The sequence below is a fragment of the Taudactylus pleione genome, unplaced genomic scaffold, assembly GCF_031769625.1.
Source record: "Taudactylus pleione unplaced genomic scaffold, aTauple2 ptg000781l, whole genome shotgun sequence".
Classification (NCBI taxonomy): domain Eukaryota; kingdom Metazoa; phylum Chordata; class Amphibia; order Anura; family Myobatrachidae; genus Taudactylus; species Taudactylus pleione.
This window is the reverse complement of record NW_028285183.1, coordinates 3,917,176-3,936,959: the sequence shown is the minus strand read 5'-3', so window position 1 is coordinate 3,936,959 and position 19,784 is coordinate 3,917,176. Positions and strand designations below refer to the sequence as shown.

The following is a 19,784-nucleotide window of genomic DNA, read 5'->3' as shown; positions in this document are numbered from 1 at the left end:
GAAAAATGCGCTGGGCGCGGCCACACCGCATAGAGCCTGGTGCGCTGGAGGGGCAATTTGGTGCAACTTCAGCCACAGTGTACGAGAACACATATGTTGCAGCATGAACTCCATATTCTATGTGTAATATTACATGTTTGGCCAATGAGATTATACCAGCCGTGGTACAAGGAAATCAGGTGCTCGCTTCAGGGGGCCCAGTGGCTGGATGTCTTCATTCCGCCACACAGCTCATGCCCCAGGTGGCCTCATGTGTTGGCCTGGCATTTCATGTCCTACTCTCAGCATATAGATGGAGTACTGATCTACAGTTGTGATAAGACACGTTTTGCACCATTAAGAGAAATTTACAACTGAAAAAGCAGCAAAACAGCGTATTTTCACTAGGGGTGTGCAGGCTCGGATTAGTTCGGATTTTCCCGCCAAAAATCGGATCTCAGAAAGAGGCAAAACGTCATCTTTCATGGACAAACATCATCATACCTGGACAAAAGTCCATGAAAGATGATGTTTGTCCATGAAAGATGACGTTTTGCCTCTTTCCGAGACCCGATTTTTGTCGGGAAAAATCTGAATTTAGCGGGAAAATCCGACCTACTCCGAGCCTGCACATCCCTAATTTTCACCCATATGTAAAGTTTGAGGTGCATTCCGGTTGACAAAAGTAGTATAAATGTCTGCTTAAAGCATGATAGGAAGGCAATCACCAATCAGTGTCAGCTAGCATGGCAAACAGCCAACCACAAGCAGTTCAGAAGCGCGGGCAATCACCATAACCATCGGCTATTTCTACATGCCTCTGACTGCGTGCACTAAATATGGCTCTGCGTCTGCTCACAATAGCGGAGACAACCCCTCCACTACTGTTACCCTCCAGTCTACTCAGCTGTCGAAGCCGGATGATTGGCTGAGACCAAATCTTTAAATATCTGGCGACGCCATTTTGCTTCCTCAGTACGATACCATTGGTACGATGCTATATTTGATTATTAGCGTTGTGCGTCTGTTTTGCTACCGCATAATGTTGAAAGTCCAATCAAAACCTATACGCACATTAGATAATACATATATAACATACAAGGCGCACAACGCATAGTTGCGCTGTACATCAAAACAGATGAGCACAAAACACATAGACGCACAACACATACTAGCGAATTTACACAATATTCTCATGCCATCACTTATAACAAGGTTCCTTCATATTAAGCTTAATATTAGAGGTTTTATTAGCAAATACTTATGTTGTGAAATGTAATGTATATGATATTTAGGGTACATAGCTAGTAGACATGTCATGTTTGGTACCATTCTAAAATCACTGTTTATTTGCAGATCTCTGGTTCTATCGGCAAGGAGATCGCATCATGTGTCTGCAAGTTATGGAGTATAGGAAATTAGTGGTTAGAATGTAAAGCTGTATGTAGTGTCTTTTGACTAGTTTAAACCAGTTCTTCGGCGGGAAAACCACACAAAGCAACATCTGAGAAAACAAGAGATATGGTAAGAACTTACCTTTGTTATCTCTGTTGCTACGAAGTCCATAGGGTCCACAGGGTGACCTTTGGGGTATAGCTGGATCCTGGATCCTCGGGCACCACGGAGTTAAAGCTTTCAGTTGCTCCCAGGATGCACTTGGGTCCATCCTCCTCTATACCCCGTCCCCGAGCCACAGGCACCTCAGTTTAAGCGTCTCCGGCAGCAGTCCCGGGGGAAACCAGAGTCCGGCTAGTACAGACTCTGGCTTCCCCCGCCGCGATCCCCAGTGCAGTACTGGCGTCGCGGCGCCAGCAGGGAGAAAGGGCGGCAGCGTGGGCGTCTGTACAGACAGCCCATCGCTGCCGCTCTGGAGAAAAAAACTGTAGTAAAAAAAATAAATAAAATTAACTAAGTTAAAAAATAAAAAGCCCCCCCCTGCAGGGTGACCCGACTCCGGCCGGGCACCAGCTTAAACAGAGGTGCCTGTGGCTCGGGGGCGGGTATAGAGGAGGATGGACCCAAGTGCATCCTGGGAGCAGCTGAAAGCTTTAACTCCGTGGTGCCCGAGGATCCAGCTATACCCCAAAGGTCACCCTGTGGACCCCTATGGACCCTGAAGTAGAAACTGGGACATACCCCCAGTGATGCTGTATGAACTGTCCAATGACCTGCATCGTACCAGAATGTCCAGGAGCAAGACCCAATAGAAATCTGTCAACTAGTTTCTTTGTCCTGTAAGGTATATAACCGGAGTACTGATTATACTATGCAGCCATTCTTCTTGGATGACCACAGACTTCTGGACTGATGACTGTATACTGGGACCAGTGCGCACGCGTATGTATCGGCTTGTACCTTTGTATTTACTTGCTTTTTGCGCTAATTGTCTAGATCACAGCCCGTTATACTTTTCAGTGAACAATATAACTTTTTGTGCTTTGGAACCACAATTGGATTGGAAAGCGATTATTTCTTTTGCGACTTGTAGCGCTAAATAGCGACATTTGGGTACAGAGATTTAGGGGCATTAATACAGCCTTCATGAGAACGCCAGCATACATCGCCTCGCCCAGTACAAGTAGGTGTAAATAGTAGAGTCATGCATTATTATAATGTTCCTTAATTTATAGTGTACCACAAAGGGGACGCAGCGTTGTACACAGGGCCTGGTTCAGCTGCAGACGGATTGCAGAGCCGCACACAAGCAGCTAATGCTAACGCTGCAGGAGGCGGCTAAGGAGAAGAGACGCCTCCTGTCAGCATCTGCTATCCCAGCGGTGCCACCGAGTGATCTAATGGTGATGGTGAAGACAGGTCGCAGACTGGGTTCACCATCACCATTGCATCCACTCACAGCATCTTAAGGCAATGCATTACCGCAACGTTACGCCCGCAATAAGATGCAACATCTGCGTGCGCCGGACTTGCCACCCCATTACCTCCCAGGAACGCTCCATACACTACCTACATACATCTTTGTCAGTGCACTGGAATCTGTATAACACGTCTCTGTGCGCAGGGAGACTCCGATGCACGCACAAACGGAAAACATTGAGCGTTTCCCCGAATATCGGCAAAGCGCGCAATTGTGAATCGGGCCCACATGGTCATGCACAGAACTCACCGGTGAGCTTAGTGAGGAATGATTTGGGCCCAGACAAGGCCGTCCCTTCTTTCTTCTTCATGCTCATATAGAAATCATTCAACATATTTTGCTGGAAAATAACCACTTTCACCTTCCGAAGTGATTTTGCCGATTTGGAGCTGATAAAATTCACCACCGCATCTAGAATTGCATCAGCCACCACCGTAGCGGATAATCTACCTGCACCTGCGTGACGGGAACAGAAACAATTAGACTTAATATGAAGCCGCAAATTAGTGCAAGAAACGATCAGAATTCTTTAGAAATATATTTACAGTAGAGTCATGTAATAGCAGAAAGTATGGAATCACATTGATACACTTTTATTGGCTATTATAATTGATCTGAAATTCTGGCTCTCAGGACAACTTAACATTTTGCATCAGGCAACTCTCAGTCTGTGGCCTCCTGCTGCCTCCATTCCTCTCCTCACATCATGTCACTGCCCCTGTCACATGCAGCCCTGTGCTCACTAACACATCACTCATCTCCTGATATACTCTGTGCTGCTGGGGACCCTGCTCCTCCCACTATATAACTATCAGTCTCTCTCCGTCTGTGGCCTCCTGCTGCCTCCATTCCCCTCCTCACTCATGTCACTGCCCCGAACCCTGCTCCTCCCACTATATAACTCTCAGTCTGTAGCTTCCTTCTGGCTCCATTCCCCTCCTCACATCATGACGCATGCAGCCCTGTCCTCACTAACAGATCACTCATCTCCTGATATACTCTGTGCCGTAGGGACCCTGCTCCTCCCACTATATAACTCTCAGTCTGTGGCTTCCTGCCGCCTCCATTCCCCTCCTCACATCATGACGCATGCAGCCCTGTCCTCACTAACACATCACTCATCTCCTGATATACTCTGTGCTGCTGGGGACCCTGCTCCTCTCACTATATAACTCTCAGTCTGTGACTTCCTGCTGCCTCCATTCCCCTCCTCACATCATGTCACTGCCCCTGTCACATGCAGCCCTGTCCTTACTAACACAATCACACGAATGGACAATCCATTGCCTCAATCAAGATCAGTGAATTCAGCCCCTAAAACACTCTGTGCTGATGTGAGCATTCTGATAATTTCTTTGGCTACAATGGTGTTCTATGTCCGCTCACTTCTCCATACTGGAGGAAAAGATGTTGCATATTATGTACATATGGTGGCCGGACCCTTGTATAAATCACTTTGTAAATGAGGACACTGATTGAATACCTCCATGTACGAGACAGCTATTCCCATGTATGAAAGTGATCACCAGGTACGGCCCTCGCAGTACTACCAGCAAATTGTGGATAGAGGACTGCAGTTAAAGTTAAGGGGATAGTTGATAAGGAGATGCCGCAAGAAGGGGGCAGTATCCTGTTACAAGCCCTTAGCTGTCATGTGACATCACCCTCAAAGCTGACATCCGCTGTCCCCTTTATACCTGTTCCCAGGGCGGGGAAAGCCACCGAAGACGCCTTATTCTTCTCACATTCCTGCAGACAGTCCAGGACGCTTTTTGTGATATCTGCTGGCTGCTTTGGGCCAACCACATGGAAGATCCACTTACAGAGGCTGTTATGCAGTACCAGGTTTCCAGGTGGCGTGAGAATATAACCATTGTGGGGCTGGGAGCCTGGAAAGAGAAATAGACAGTAATACATTGGGGTCAATACAACTAGGTATGAATCGCGAGGTGCTATTTTCTCTTCAAATTCACATAGCAAATTCATTTTGCAATCCAATTAGCAACTCGCACTGAACCAGTCAGACTGAATTCGCATCTTTCCATTCGCACCTCCCTGACGGTGAGAGATGGAAAGGAAAATCTTTATTTTAAGGTTAAAATGTCGGAACACGGCCCTTTTTTACCTTTATGTGTTTTCCTACAGTCCTCCTTTCCCTTTCTTGATTTGTTTTATTTTTTATTTCTTTATGTCATTTTCGAAAAATTTATTCACAATGTGTTTGATTTTATGTTTTATATAATTATTATTTGATTGTCTTTGTGACTGTTAATAAACATTGAATACACAAACGAAAAAAAAAAAATGTTGGGACACTGTGCTGAACCCCTTGGACTCCCCTCAAATTACTAAATTAGGCAATTGGAAGTTTCCAATTAGCTTAATTAGTCCAATAATTACGTCATTTTTTGGGGGTAAAAAAAAAAAATTGTCCTCAAATTACCCCAAAATCAACTTTTTCGCTAGTTTAGGCACCACAAATGTAATTGCCTTCAAAGTACTCCAAAATCACCGTTTTTTCCCCAATTTTTTTTTTTGTGCATTTTTCGTTTAATTCGTTTGAGATTAAATGAAAAAGTTTTTTTTTAAAAAAAACAAAAACAAAAAAAAAACCATACAAATCTGCCATTTGACACCATTTAAAAACCTACAGTACCTTCCTAATGCCCACAAACAGTCTTCTATACGGTCCTGCTAAGCAAATTATCAATTTTGTGGGGTCCAAGATGGTCTTCCGACTTTTTCATGCGCTGCTCTCAAATCTCATTTGGCAGTCAATTCGCATCCCTACGCTGCAGGGATGCAGTCATAAAGCAGATGGTTGAAATGCAGACCGCTGGCTGCCCGACTGTCTAATCCTGGCAGGGGTCTAATGCCAGGCGTCGAAAGTCCGACGCCTGTCATTTTACCTACACCGGAAGCCTGACGGCCGTCATACCGATCGAAGGTAAGCCGGGCGCGGACAGCCGCGGGGATTAGGTTAGGCACCCCCGGGGGAAACTTAGGGTTAGGCACCCCCCCCAGGAGGATTAGGCTACGGTAAGGGGGGGGGTTAGGGTTAGGCACCCCCTGGAGACTTAGGTTTGGGCCGCGGGGAATGGAGGTGTTAGGTTTAGGTGCTTACAGGGGGGATTAGGCACCCCTAAGGGAGGGTTAGGGGGGGGTAGGTTAGGAATAGTTTACATACTCACCTGTCGGGATCTTCACTGCCGGTCTTGCGGCGTCTGGATTTGAACCGCTGGACATGCATCCGGCGCTATTTCATACCGATCCCACGCTGCAAGTAGTGCGAATAGACATTTTTCATTGGATTGGAGAATTCTCTGGAGCGCGCTTCAATGCTAAGTGTGCGAGTTTCAAGAAACAAACTCGCTGCTCGCAATTCGCACCTAGTAAGATTGACCCCATTGTGTTCTCGGCAGCTCTGTGTATTGTCACGTTCTGCTCAACGTCCTCAGCCAGTAAATATCGCACAACGTAACAGCTGCGCAGGTTCCACGTCCAGGACCTCTGGGTCCACTCTGTACACAGGGCCTGATTCAGCAAGGATCGCAACTGCGATTACCCACGCAATCGGCCAATTGTTGCACTCTGTGCATGGATAGCAGTGTGCGTGCGCGAACCAGCCGCTGCGATTGGGACTGTGATCGCAGTGACTACACAGACCCATGGCAGAGTGATTGACAGGAAGTGCTGTTTGCGATGGGTGGTGAAGGGGGGGGGGGGGTTGGTGAAAACACAGGCGTGCCAGTGTGTTTGAACGCCGTTGCAGGGGGCGTGCATAAGCTATTCACTGTGATGCCATACACAGCTTGGGCTTTCACTGCGTGTGAGGAGGTTAGTAATTCCTGAGTAAGGTCAGAGCCTGTGTAAGTGTGTGTGAGGATGTGATGGTACTCCATGTTACTGATGGTATCTCAGTCTTGTGTAATCACTGTGTGTGATGAGGTTAGTAATTCCTGAGTAAGGTCAGAGCCTGTGTAAGTGTGTGTGAGGCTGCGATGGTACTCCATGTTACTGATGGTTTCTCAGTCTTGTGTAATCACTGTGTGTTATGAGGTTAGTAATTCCTGAGTAAGGTCAGAGCCTGTGTGTTTGTGATGCTATTATGGTACTCCATGTTACTGATGGTATCTCAGTCTTGTGTAGTCACTGTGTGTTATGAGGTTAGTAATTCCTGAGTAAGGTCAGAGCCTGTGTAAGTGTGTGTGAGGCTGTGATGGTACTCCATGTTACTGATGGTCTCTCAGTCTTGTGTAGTCACTGTGTGCGCTGAGGTTAGTAATTCCTGAGTAAGGTCAGACCCTGTGTAAGTGTGTGTGAGGATGTGATGGTACTCCATGTTACTGATGGTTTCTCAGTCTTGTGTAGTCACTGTGTGTTATGAGGTTAGTAATTCCTGAGTAAGGTCAGAGCCTGTGTAAGTGTGTGTGAGGCTGTGATGTTACTCCATGTTACTGATGGTCTCTCAGTCTTGTGTAGTCACTGTGTGTGATGAGGTTAGTAATTCCTGAGTAAGGTCAGAGCCTGTGTAAGTGTGTGTGAGGCTGTGATGGTACTCCCTGTTACTGATGGTCTCTCAGTCTTGTGTAATCACTGCGTGTGATGAGGTTAGTAATTACCGAGTAAGGTCAGAGCCTGTGTAAGTGTGTGTGAGGCTGCGATGGTACTCCATGTTACTGATGGCATCTCAGTCTTGTGTAATCACTGCGTGTGATGAGGTTAGTAATTCCTGAGTAAGGTCAGAGCCTGTGTAAATGTGTGTGAGGCTGTGATGGTACTCCATGTTACTGATGGTGTCTCAGTCTTGTGTAATCACTGCGTGTGATGAGGTTAGTAATTCCTGAGTAAGGTCAGAGCCTGTGTAAGTGTGTGTGAGGATGTGATGGTACTCCATGTTACTGATGGTCTCTCAGTCTTGTGTAATCACTGCGCGTGATGAGGTTAGTAATTCCTGAGTAAGGTCAGAGCCTGTGTAAGTGTGTGTGAGGCTGTGATGGTACTCCATGTTACTGATGGTCTCTCAGTCTTGTGTAATCACTGCGTGTGATGAGGTTAGTAATTCCTGATTAAGGTCAGAGCTTATGTAAGTGTGTGTGAGGCTGCGATGGTACTCCATGTTACTGATGGTTTCACAGTCTTGCAAAGTATTACGGATGTGTGTAAGGTAAGGTGGGCGTCCTTATGTTGTGCTGCGACGGCATAGTAATATGATTGCAGTTGCCATCCGTACTGAATCGGTCAGTGTCTCCAGAAGCTGCCCCCCGTCCGCTCTCATTCAGTAACACTGAGCAGGCAAAGGGGCTCCCTGAGAATTCTTATCACCAATCAGTTAAGCTAGTTACAGGATCCAGTCGCAGTAATAGAATAATAGATTATGGGGCGTTTCTAGTCTTAAAAGCCACATTTTATACAGTATTTTGTCTTTAAATGGAGTATTGGGGGCTATTCTTCTAGATCTCCCCTTATCTCCTCATGCAGCAGTGATACAAGGACTAATGCTGCCCATCCATTACACGATGCGAGGACGACGGCACGATTACGACGCCATTGTCTCCCGCGGGGTGAAGTGCATACACTGAACGTTCAGTGTATGCAGATCAATCATCCCCAAACATGGCAACCTGACGGCGGTCGTCAGGTTGACTGTCATGTTCGGGCGATGATTGATGTTAAAAACGTCCAGCGGGCTCGCGCATCGCTGGTCGTTTTTAACCTTTTACTGCCCGACCGTCATTATCGCTCCATCGTTAGGTTTAATCGCCTAGTGGATGGGCAGCATAAGCTTTGGGGATGACCTCCCTGCAGCTTCTCTCTACATTCAGAGCTTGGGTGTATGATATAATAATAATAATCCCATTTTCTCCAAAAGGACAGAAAGAATTCTATATTAACAGGAAATAAAGCCATATTACAAAGCAGGCAGCCATCTTGGGCGCACCAACAATGGTTACAGTGGTCGTATACAACATATGAATTACAAAGTACAGGGCCCCCAAGGAATCATTCGTTCTGTTGACTGTTCAATCACCCGTCAGCCATCTTGGGTGCACTACATAGGTTACAATGGGCGGGGATAAGCTTAAACGTTGGTGAAACTGCAGAAGGGGGGGGGGGGGGGGAATCAAATGTAACAACATTCGGCAAATTCCAACTGTGTATTATTATGGGAGCTCACTGCTTGTAGCACTTAGGACCTCATTCAGAGGCGGTCCACCCAAAGTGATCGACAATATGCAAAACGAGCGCTCAGTCGCAACGTACATCGTAAGCGCGGAAACACCCACAACAATGAAAGGACACCTCCTATCTCTACGGCCTAATTCAGAGTCGGTCGCAGGCGGCAACCTACGTCAGCACGATTAACACCTGTTACATTGTTAATTGCCTACAAACATCGGTTGAGGCAGAAACCATCGCCTGCACTCGCAATGCTTAAGGTGAACCCTGGGCTACCCTTAGCACTGCGAGCAGTAGCGTCGTTATTGCAACGAGATGACGTGTGTGATGACTCGCTCAGTAATATATGCACGCACTTAAAACGCCCTTTTTAAGGTCACCCACGCCTGCGTGCGCACCACCACACCCCCGTTCACGAGCACCTTCCCCTGGAACCACCCACAAACGGCACGAAATGTCAATCGCAGCTACGACCTCGTAGTGACTAGCGAGCAAGAGGATTGTGGTCGGAAAGACAGGCTTGTGCATGCACACTGCCAGGAACACGCATGCGCAGTTGAAAAAAACATCGCTCGCTACGACCAATCGCTCCGTGCGACCGCCTCTGAATGAGGTCCTTAGTGTGGACACGGGGAACATATACATAATGTAGCACTGACAGATGAGAGGGGAACTGGAACGGAGATTAAAACATCCTGAATTTTACCTAATGTGTTGGCGGTGGCTTCAATGGCCGATCCAGCTGCTTCCAGAATTGCTTTAGAAACTCCTACAAATGACAAGATGGTACAGTGTGAGAGCAGTAGGGGAATATCTATATTTACTGCACCTAATGCTGTACGTGGCATTACTCAGTTCATAGGAGAACATCCTCCCTCCCTCCCTCCCCCCACCCCAAATGTAGAATTTATGTTTTCCGTGATCCCTACCTGCTGACTCAGTGGTCTTCCCCTATGTGATGTGCTATAAGTGATTATAGAGTAACCTAGCACGGTCCTATATAGCACAGTACACTTTGTAGTATGCCGGGGAGGCAGTGAAGCAACATGTAAGCATAAATAGCAAACCCATACAATGATGAATTGAGCAATCAGAGAGCTGCAGAGAGCTGAGAGGTTCCCGATGCTGTGCGTTACAGAGAACGTGCTTACAGAAGGCTGCAGCCAAGAGGAGAGCCGCGAGGTTCCCGATGCTGTGCATTACAGAGAACGTGCTTAGAGGGCTGCAGCCAAGCAGAGAGCTGAGAGGTTCCTGATGCTGTGCGTTACATAGAACGTGCTTACAGAAGGCTGCAGCCAAGAGGAGAGCTGAGAGGTTCCCGATGCTGTGCGTTACATAGAACGTGCTTACAGAAGGCTGCAGCCAAGAGGAGAGCTGAGAGGTTCCCGATGCTGTGCGTTACATAGAACGTGCTTACAGAGGGCTGCAGCCAAGCAGAGAGCCGGGTGGTTCCCGATGCTGTGCGTTACATAGAACGTGCTTACAGAAGGCTGCAGCCAAGAGGAGAGCTGAGAGGTTCCCGATGCTGTGCGTTACATAGAACGTGCTTACAGAAGGCTGCAGCCAAGAGGAGAGCTGTATGGTTCCCGATGCTGTGCGTTACATAGAACGTGCTTACAGAAGGCTGCAGTCAAGCAGAGAGCTGTATGGTTCCCGATGCTGTGCGTTACATAGAACGTGCTTACAGAAGGCTGCAGCCAAGAGGAGAGCCGCGAGGTTCCCGATGCTGTGCGTTACATAGAATGTGCTTACAGAAGGCTGCAGCCAAGAGGAGAGCTGAGAGGTTCCCGATGCTGTGCGTTACATAGAACGTGCTTACAGAGGGCTGCAGCCAAGCAGAGAGCCGGGTGGTTCCCGATGCTGTGCGTTACATAGAACGTGCTTACAGAAGGCTGCAGCCAAGAGGAGAGCCGCGAGGTTCCCGATGCTGTGCGTTACAGAGAACGTGCTTAGAGGGCTGCAGCCAAGAGGAGAGCTGAGAGGTTCCCGATGCTGTGCGTTACATAGAACGTGCTTACAGAAGGCTGCAGCCAAGAGGAGAGCTGAGAGGTTCCCGATGCTGTGCGTTACATAGAACGTGCTTACAGAAGGCTGCAGCCAAGAGGAGAGCTGAGAGGTTCCCGATGCTGTGCGTTACATAGAACGTGCTTACAGAGGGCTGCAGCCAAGAGGAGAGCCGCGAGGTTCCCGATGCTGTGCGTTACATAGAACGTGCTTACAGAAGGCTGCAGCCAAGAGGAGAGCTGAGAGGTTCCCGATGCTGTGCGTTACATAGAACGTGCTTACAGAGGGCCGCAGCCAAGCAGAGAGCCGGGTGGTTCCCGATGCTGTGCGTTACATAGAACGTGCTTACAGAAGGCTGCAGCCAAGAGGAGAGCCGCGAGGTTCCCGATGCTGTGCGTTACAGAGAACGTGCTTACAGAAGGCTGCAGCCAAGCAGAGAGCCGGGTGGTTCCCGATGCTGTGCGTTACAGAGAACGTGCTTACAGAAGGCTGCAGCCAAGAGGAGAGCTGAGAGGTTCCCGATGCTGTGCGTTACAGAGAACGTGCTTAGAGGGCTGCAGCCAAGAGGAGAGCCGCGAGGTTCCCGATGCTGTGCGTTACAGAGAACGTGCTTAGAGGGCTGCAGCCAAGAGGAGAGCTGAGAGGTTCCCGATGCTGTGCGTTACAGAGAACGTGCTTACAGAAGGCTGCAGCCAAGCAGAGAGCCGGGTGGTTCCCGATGCTGTGCGTTACAGAGAACGTGCTTACAGAAGGCTGCAGCCAAGCAGAGAGCCGGGTGGTTCCCGATGCTGTGCGTTACAGAGAACGTGCTTACAGAGGGCTACAGCCAAGAGGAGAGCCGCGAGGTTCCCGAGGCTGTGCGTTACAGAGAAAGATTAGCGACAGCCAGAACAGGGAACATGCCTGCATGCTGGGAGGGGCTGTGGATCTGCAGAGTCCAGTTAGACCCCCGCTCCCTACATCCCAGTTATGTAGGACCCCCGCTCCCTACATCCCAGCTACGTAGGACCCCCGCTCCCTACATCCCCAGTGTAAAGCAGATTAGTCAAGTTGGGTTATTTGCTGTGCATGACACAGAATATACCAGAAAACAAGATGATAACAGACAACTTAAACATTTTGGAACTAAAGCGATTGAGTCACCTGTACGGAGAGTAAAGTCCTGGTTTGAGGAATTGACAACGACTTGAGCCTGTTCCTTGGTTATATCTCCTGTTTTCACCTTGTAACAGACAGGTCCGATTGTCATTTTATGAACCCCGAGAGATGGGTTTGTGACAGTCCCACAGAAAACTGCATAATAGAGACAATAAATAGGAAATTAAAGCAGCGCTCTCATTAGAACATTATTCCTCTATATCTGGCCATTATGCAGAAATACGTCTGACTGCTGCAATGGCTGGTTTTGGTCTAGCGGTTTATATGGAGTCTGCAGTAACTAATAAGAGCCACATGTGGTAAGTTTTGGAGATTTTCAAACAGAATCATACTAATGAGGAGCCTCTTATATACTGTTAAACCTACTTGAGCCGGTCCCGGATGGGTGTCTGGTGCTTGCCGCAGTTAGATTAGTGCAGGTTGCCAGCTGACTTGAAAACGCCTGGTAACAAATGACGGAAAGTGAATTACATGGAGGATAAAGGCGACAGAAAACTACAATAACCTGAAATGAAGCACATGCTTAATAATATTGCACTAAAGAAATTATATTAGTACTGGGGTCTATAAGATATCTGCTTTATGCATCCCTACGTGTGTAGGATATGCAGAGCTGTCTGCATGGGTGCGTGTAGGATATGCAGAGCTGTCTGCATGGGTGCGTGTAGGATATGCAGAGCTGTCTGCATGGGTGCGTGTAGGATATGCAGAGCTGTCTGCATGGGTGCGTGTAGGATATGCAGAGCTGTCTGCATGGGTGCGTGTAGGATATGCAGAGCTGTCTGCATGGGTGCGTGTAGGATATGCAGAGCTGTCTGCATGGGTGCGTGTAGGATATGCAGAGCTGTCTGCATCGGTGCGTGTAGGATATGCAGAGCTGTCTGCATCGGTGTGTGTAGGATATGCAGAGCTGTCTGCATCGGTGTGTGTAGGATATGCAGAGTTGTATGTATCACTACGTGTGTAGGATATGCAGAGCTGTATTCATCTGTGTGTGTAGGATATGCAGAGCTGTATGCATCTGTGTGTGTAGGATATGCAGAGCTGTATGCATCTGTGTGTGTAGGCTATGCAGAGCTGTATGCATCTGTGTGTGTAGGATATGCAGAGCTGTATGCATCGCTATGTGTAGGATATGCAGAGCTGTATGCATCGCTATGTGTAGGATATGCAGAGCTGTATTCATCTCTACGCATGTGGGATATGCACCTGGTTTGTTACGTCATCATCCTCAGTGCGCACCTGCATTGTACGTGGTGCAAAAGATGCGCCTCCTAACAGGAGTATTTTCGCTAACTTGCTGAATAAGACGCATTTGTGTGAATAAGCCCTTCCTGATCTTCACGTACATGACAGCGCCTCTTCACATCCCTGTTCTGTGTACTTACAGGTGTAAGTGTAAGATGAGATCAAAATGCGTATGGCTCAGAGTATGGCTCAGATACTGCACCTGCATGCCCGTATATTCTGAGAATGCGCACAACACGCTCTGCAAATAGACATAGATACAATTCTGCACCAGTGAGGGCGCGTGCAGCCGCAACACCGCATTCAGAAGGGTAATAGACACACAGGACCTGAGGGCCTGATTCAGAGCCGGACGCTCTGACAAGAGCGCTCGCTCTGAATCAGGGCCGTCCTAGCTCAAATTGGAGCGGCCTCCTGGCCGCTCGCATAGCTGTGGGTGACCACCCACAGCTTATGCGAGCGGCCAAAAAGATGGACCATCGGGCTTGCGACGAGACCCTTGCAGTAGGGTCTCGTCTGCCGCAAGCCCGGAGTGCTTTTGGCTCTATCAGAGCCAAAATCACTCCCACTGACATCACTAGTGATGTCAGTGGGGCCGGATCCAGACGGTAGGCGTTCCCATGGGAACGCCTCCGTCTGGGCAGCCACGCCCCCGGCACGCCCACCAAAGGGGGCGTGCTGTCAATCACCATTGACAGCACGCCCCCTTTGGTGCGAGACCCCGAGCAACGGCTTCCCCGTCGCTCGCCGGGTCTCGCGTATGCGCACGACGGAGCAGCCTCCGTCGTGTGCATGCCCATTTGGGAAACATCGACCCGCTTGCGAGCGTACAGCGCTCGCGAGCGAGTCTGAATGAGACCCTGAGTCGGATGCAGACGCGTCTTTCTCTGCATCGCTTACCTATGCTAATACCGCGGCCGATGTTCAGTGTTGGACATACATGTAAATAATACGCAGTTCGTATAGGCTGCACCTAGCCTAGGCGGTATCTAGTGTAGGTATGAGGGCACCTAATATAGGTTATAGGGACACCTACTGTAGTATAGGTATAGGGGTATCTAGTATAGGGATAGGGGGCACCTAACATTCTCATTGGGGGCATCTAGCCCACGGATAGGGCCACCTAGTATAGGGATAGGGGCCACCTAGTATAGGGATAGAGGCCACCTAGCATAGGGATAGAGGCCACCTAGCATAGGAATAGGACACACCTAGTACAGGGATAGGGGGCACCTAACATTCTCATTGGGGGCATCTAGCCCACGGATAGGGCCACCTAGTATAGGGATAGGGGACACCTAGTATAGGGATAGAGGCCACCTAGCATAGGAATAGGACACACCTAGTACAGGGATAGGGGGCACTTAACATTCTCATTGGGGCATCCAGCACACAGATAGGGGCCACGTAGTATAGGAATAGGATAAGTACAGGGATAGGACATGCCTAGCCCAGGGGACACGACACGCCTAGCATAGGGATAGGGGGCACCTAACATTCTCATTGGGGGTATCTAGCATATGCATTGGTGGTACCTAGTATAGGGCTAGACGGCACCTACTATAGGGGCACCTAGTATAGGTATAGGGGACACAGAGCATACGGAAAGATGTGTACAACCCTGCATATGGGGAGGATAACCGGGAGCACCTATGGGCGACTATTATTCAACTCAATACCGCCTCACAGTATAAGTACCCCCTTATATCTGCTTCACAAGATCACCAACCCGCTGGTCATTACCCCCAGACTCATGGCACAAATTGCCGCCGGGTGGTTACCTGCCATAGTTACGAGATTGCTGCTCTTACCTTGATTGTGTCTTTGTCCTTCGGGTGTAGAACCAAGTTTATTTCTTTCAGGTTTTGCATTTTGTGTGCAGCGCTAAACTGGAAAATCTCATCTAACATCACAGACGCTACCACATCCTTAGGATAACTAAGGTTGCCAGTCCCGATGGCCGGGAACGATATGGATTTCCACCCGTGTTGTTCCGTCAACGTCAGGCAATCTTTAATGATTCCCCGAAATGCCTATTCACAGAAACAGAAGACTTGTAAGAGACAACGATGTATGCCAGTATAGTGGTGGGCACGGATTACTTTGATGACCATTTTCTTAAAATAGAATATAACTGTGTGATATTTGTAGGACATTTTTACAGTTCATATAGATATGACAGTTTTATTTTTAGCATTACCGTTATGAATCTTCTGTTCAGAGCCGTAACTAGACTATTTGGTGCTCTGTGCCAGAAAGAGCGCTGGCGCCCCCTCATTTTTCAAAGGGACATAATGCACCCAAAAAAGGGGAATGGCCTAATGGGTAAGGGCCAGGGAAGAGATAGGGGAGGCCAGGAGATGCTGGGGATAAATAGAGACATAATATAGTGCACCTGAGAGAGGGCCATGGCCTCATGGGGAAGGGCCAGGGAAGAGATAGGGGAGGCCAGGAGATGCTGGGGATAAATAGGGACATAATATAGTGCACCTGAGAGAGGGCCATGGCCTCATGGGGAAGGGCCAGGGAAGAGATAGGGGAGGCCAGGAGATGCTGGGGATAAATAGGGACATAATATAGTGTACATGAGAGAGGGCCATGGCCTCATAGGGAAGGGCCAGGGAAGAGATAGGAGAGGCCAGGAGATGCTGGGGATGAAATAAGAGGAAACTACAAGCAAGAATGATAATAAACAGAAATTTGACAGGCCCAAATAGCGCCCCCTGACCTGTGGTGCCCTGTGCGATGGCACCGGCTGCACTACCCTAGCTACGGCCCTGCTTCTGTTCATTTACTAATTATAATTAATATCGCACCGCTTACTTCGTATCAGGTCAGGAATTACCGTTTCTGTAGCCCCTTGTCCTTTGTCCCACTGTGGGGTCACAACGTGAAGAACCTTCTTACAGCGGAGATTGCAGCCGTCAGTTTTATACACGGACCCTTCCGCCACCTGCGTGCCCACACTCTCCATGTTCAGAAGCTGCTGGAGTTCAGCGCCAGCCCGGGCGCACAACGCCTTGGAAACGCCACCGCTTAGAAGGTTCAGGTCACCTCCTACACTGTTCACTATCACGTCGGCCTGCGAGGGTGAGGGGCACAACGGTGAGGCAGAACAACAAGGCGCCATGATACATTTTAGCGCAGACAATAATAAGACAGGAATTGTGCGTCACTGAACATCACGATAACGTAAAAATAAGATTCCTTGTTGATTTAATTCAGAAATAGATACAAAGTATCATGAAAGGGCTGTGATTGCCAGAGTACACTTAATACATTTCGGAGCTTGATTCTGAGTCAGGGGCAGCAGCGATTTTTTGTATGCGCGCGCATCTGAGCTGCACCGACCATGCTTCCCGATTTTGCACGTACATAGACGCAGTACAGATTTGAACGCACGATAGCAGAGACATGAGGGGCGTCCCTGGGAGGTGACTGGATGGCGGAGGTGGCTAAATAGATGCACGGATATATTGCGTCTAATGGGAGTGTCGCTGGAAGCGGTTGCATACAAAGCCTCTGAATCGTGCACATAGGAGGCCATACTCAGAGAGAATGCACCTGCCATGGGGCTGGTGCACGTTTCGATGGCGCAACCGATGATGGTGTCTTAGCCGCACCAAGCGGTATTTCAGTGTCTACGAACGCAGACAGTGGGCATCTCAGTCGGGGCATATTCACACGCACAAATTTACAGCAGGGAAGGACTTTGTTGCGGAATTAGCATAAAGACGCAAATGCCCCAATAGATGCAGCCACGGCCGTATCTGCGCCTGATCCAGAAGCAAACCCTTTAACGTTATAGCGATTCCGATGATTTAGCCCATCCTAAATTCGCCTTTTAAATAATTGCCAATTTAGGCTAAATTGCCGGAATCATATTACATATATCGGAGAGGTTGTGATATGCGCTATTAGTAAGAACTGATTATTTCCCCTCCTGGTAGGTAGTGTTACATTTCTGATTAAAGATACATACCGTGGCGTCTTCGATATTCTTCTGAACCAGTGTGACGATCACCCCTTCTTTAGTCATCACGGTTTCCTTGTTAACGCTGCCCGAGCTGGCGGAAGGCTGGGGCCCAGCAGCAGAAGCAGAGCTGCTTTGGCCTCCAACGCTGCCCGAACTGGTGGAACGTGGGGTCTCAGCAGCCGAAGCAGCGCTGCTTTGGCCTCCAAATGTGGCTTTTGCCACTTCAGAGAAATTCTTAACGGTCTCCAAATTCGTATCAACAAGATGTATCCTCTGCAAACTGCTCCGCTCTCCCTGGGTCTCCACATAGTCTTTTATGGCTTCCATTATAGTTTCAACACAAGGTTTTAGAGGATATCCAAAAACCCCAGAGCTGACGGCTGGAATGGCCACTGAACTGTGAGCGTTCCCTGCAGCCAGCTCTAAACTGCTCCTTATCGCTTTCCGTAGAAGTTGTCCACATCTAGATCCTGAGTTTTGGTTCCAGCGGGGTCCCACTGTATGTATAATCTGTTTGCAAGGCAGGTTACCGGCGTCTGTAACGACTGCATGACCGACCGACAACTGACCCTCCTTCCTGACAATGCGGTCACAATCATCTTGGAGTTTGGATCCAGCCGCATTCAGAATGGCCAGTGCCAGACCCCCGATGTGCTTCAAGTCCTCATTGGCTGCGTTAATGATCACGTCTACATTGTGGTGACACAGGTCATCTTTATATACCGCGATGGTCATCCCATTTCTCAGTTTTATTTGGAATTGGTGGTTACCTGTTGGTGTGTCATCTCCACCCATCTCTAAATGAATGACACAATCGAATTTGGTCTTTGCTGTAGTGGCATGCATCTCCTGGTTGTTCCTACAGAATTTATTGGCCCCGGGCTTAACGATGCGCAGCGTGTCGCAATGGAGCAAGGACAGAACATTACGGGTGAGGGTCGCTGCTTCCTCAACCTGCTTCCTTGGACCAGACAGGGATACCTTCTTCTGATTCAACCCCACTTTTACATTTTTCGTTTTAAGAATTTCCCAAAACGGCTTCTTTTCCTCCACCAGGAACTGCATCATCGCACTGGATCCGACTGGAATATTTACTTCTATGGGACAGTTTGTCTCCAGAAATTCATGGACTGTTTGGTAAATCTCGTGTACAGGAGTAGAAAGACCAGCGATAACCACTTCACTCTCCGCACCGGTAGGGAATTCCTGTATCAGAACTGTGCGTCTCTCGGCATTAAATGACTTGGACAGGTGCTGAGAGAGGCTCCTCCAGTCCGGAATTTGTAGGACGCTCTTCTCTTCAACGGCAACTTGCCTACAAATTATTGCTTGTCGGATTTGTTTTTCTGCCTCTGTCAAATCTTTTGTTGTGTAGCCAATCAGTTTAACAGTGTTGTCTTCAATTTCAACCAGAGCGTTAATATTGTTACGTACAAAGAGCAGACAGGACAGTTCTTCATTATCAGAGCACATCATGAACTGGAAGACGTGTGGGTTCATCTCAATGGTTTTCGATTTCAGTTGTTGCTTAATATCGAGTATTTCACATTTGGCACATAGAACCTCCTCTCGCAGTCCAGTGAGCCTTAGATACCCTGCCGACGTGTCATATTCCATCTTCAGCTCTGGGACACCTTCCAGTATCTTTTTCTCCAGACCACTGTTGCGTATAATCTGGTAGAGGGCCGAGGACACGGATACAGTCATGGACGAGCTTTGTCTTTTTCTTTCGACCTGTCTTGTTGTTTCTTCTACCAGTTTTCTGAATGTCGTCTCAATCTTAGTAACATCCTTCGATGTGCCGGCCAGGAAGACCTTCTCCTCTTCCGAGTCTGGTTTGATCAACACTCCTTCATAGGTGGGGCTGGAGACATGTCCTCTGATGGCTTCCCAGACTGGGGGATTTATTTTACAGTCTATGACTTTGTACTTGGAAATAATAAGGGAGAACTCAGCAGAGACCTCCTCATTCCAAGTCCGAATGACCTTGGCCAGTGTCCTGAGATGTGTGGTCAGGGCTCTGGAAAGCCCAAGTTTTATGACGGGGTTTGGGCAGTTTTTACCTGGCCATGTGACCTCACAATTCCTATCCACCATCCTGATGCTTATTTCATCTTGTATCTGTTTATTATTCAAAATATATTCCAATATGTATGGGCTAATAGGGAACTCCAATGGATTGGGTATTTTTACGTCAGGTGGTATTTTCCCGTATAGAGTTATATCTTGTGATGGGTAGTATGGATACACAGTTACTGGTGTCTTATCCAGCTCATGACTCCTCTTCAAAATGGTCTTTGCAACTAGAAGAGAGAAACAGACTTCAGTTACTTCAGAGGGTGATTAAGAGAACGTCTTTATAGT

The 19,784-nt window shown here is 48.3% G+C and overlaps 1 protein-coding gene across 2 annotated transcripts in view; it reads right to left on the bottom strand.

Annotated features, from left to right (window-relative positions):
• LOC148475084 (protein mono-ADP-ribosyltransferase PARP14-like) overlaps positions 1 to 19,784 on the bottom strand; it is a 47,832-nt gene that overhangs the window by 13,110 nt on the left and 14,938 nt on the right. For both annotated transcript variants that reach the window (XM_088457742.1, XM_088457743.1), the window contains exons 6-13: positions 17,427 to 19,723; positions 16,290 to 16,526; positions 15,256 to 15,477; positions 12,563 to 12,638; positions 12,182 to 12,331; positions 9,741 to 9,803; positions 4,552 to 4,743; positions 3,104 to 3,310 (exon numbers count right to left, since the gene is read on the bottom strand). In XM_088457742.1, the coding sequence (XP_088313868.1) occupies positions 3,104 to 3,310; positions 4,552 to 4,743; positions 9,741 to 9,803; positions 12,182 to 12,331; positions 12,563 to 12,638; positions 15,256 to 15,477; positions 16,290 to 16,526; positions 17,427 to 19,723 (3,444 nt within the window). The remainder of the gene's footprint in view (positions 1 to 3,103; positions 3,311 to 4,551; positions 4,744 to 9,740; positions 9,804 to 12,181; positions 12,332 to 12,562; positions 12,639 to 15,255; positions 15,478 to 16,289; positions 16,527 to 17,426; positions 19,724 to 19,784) is intronic.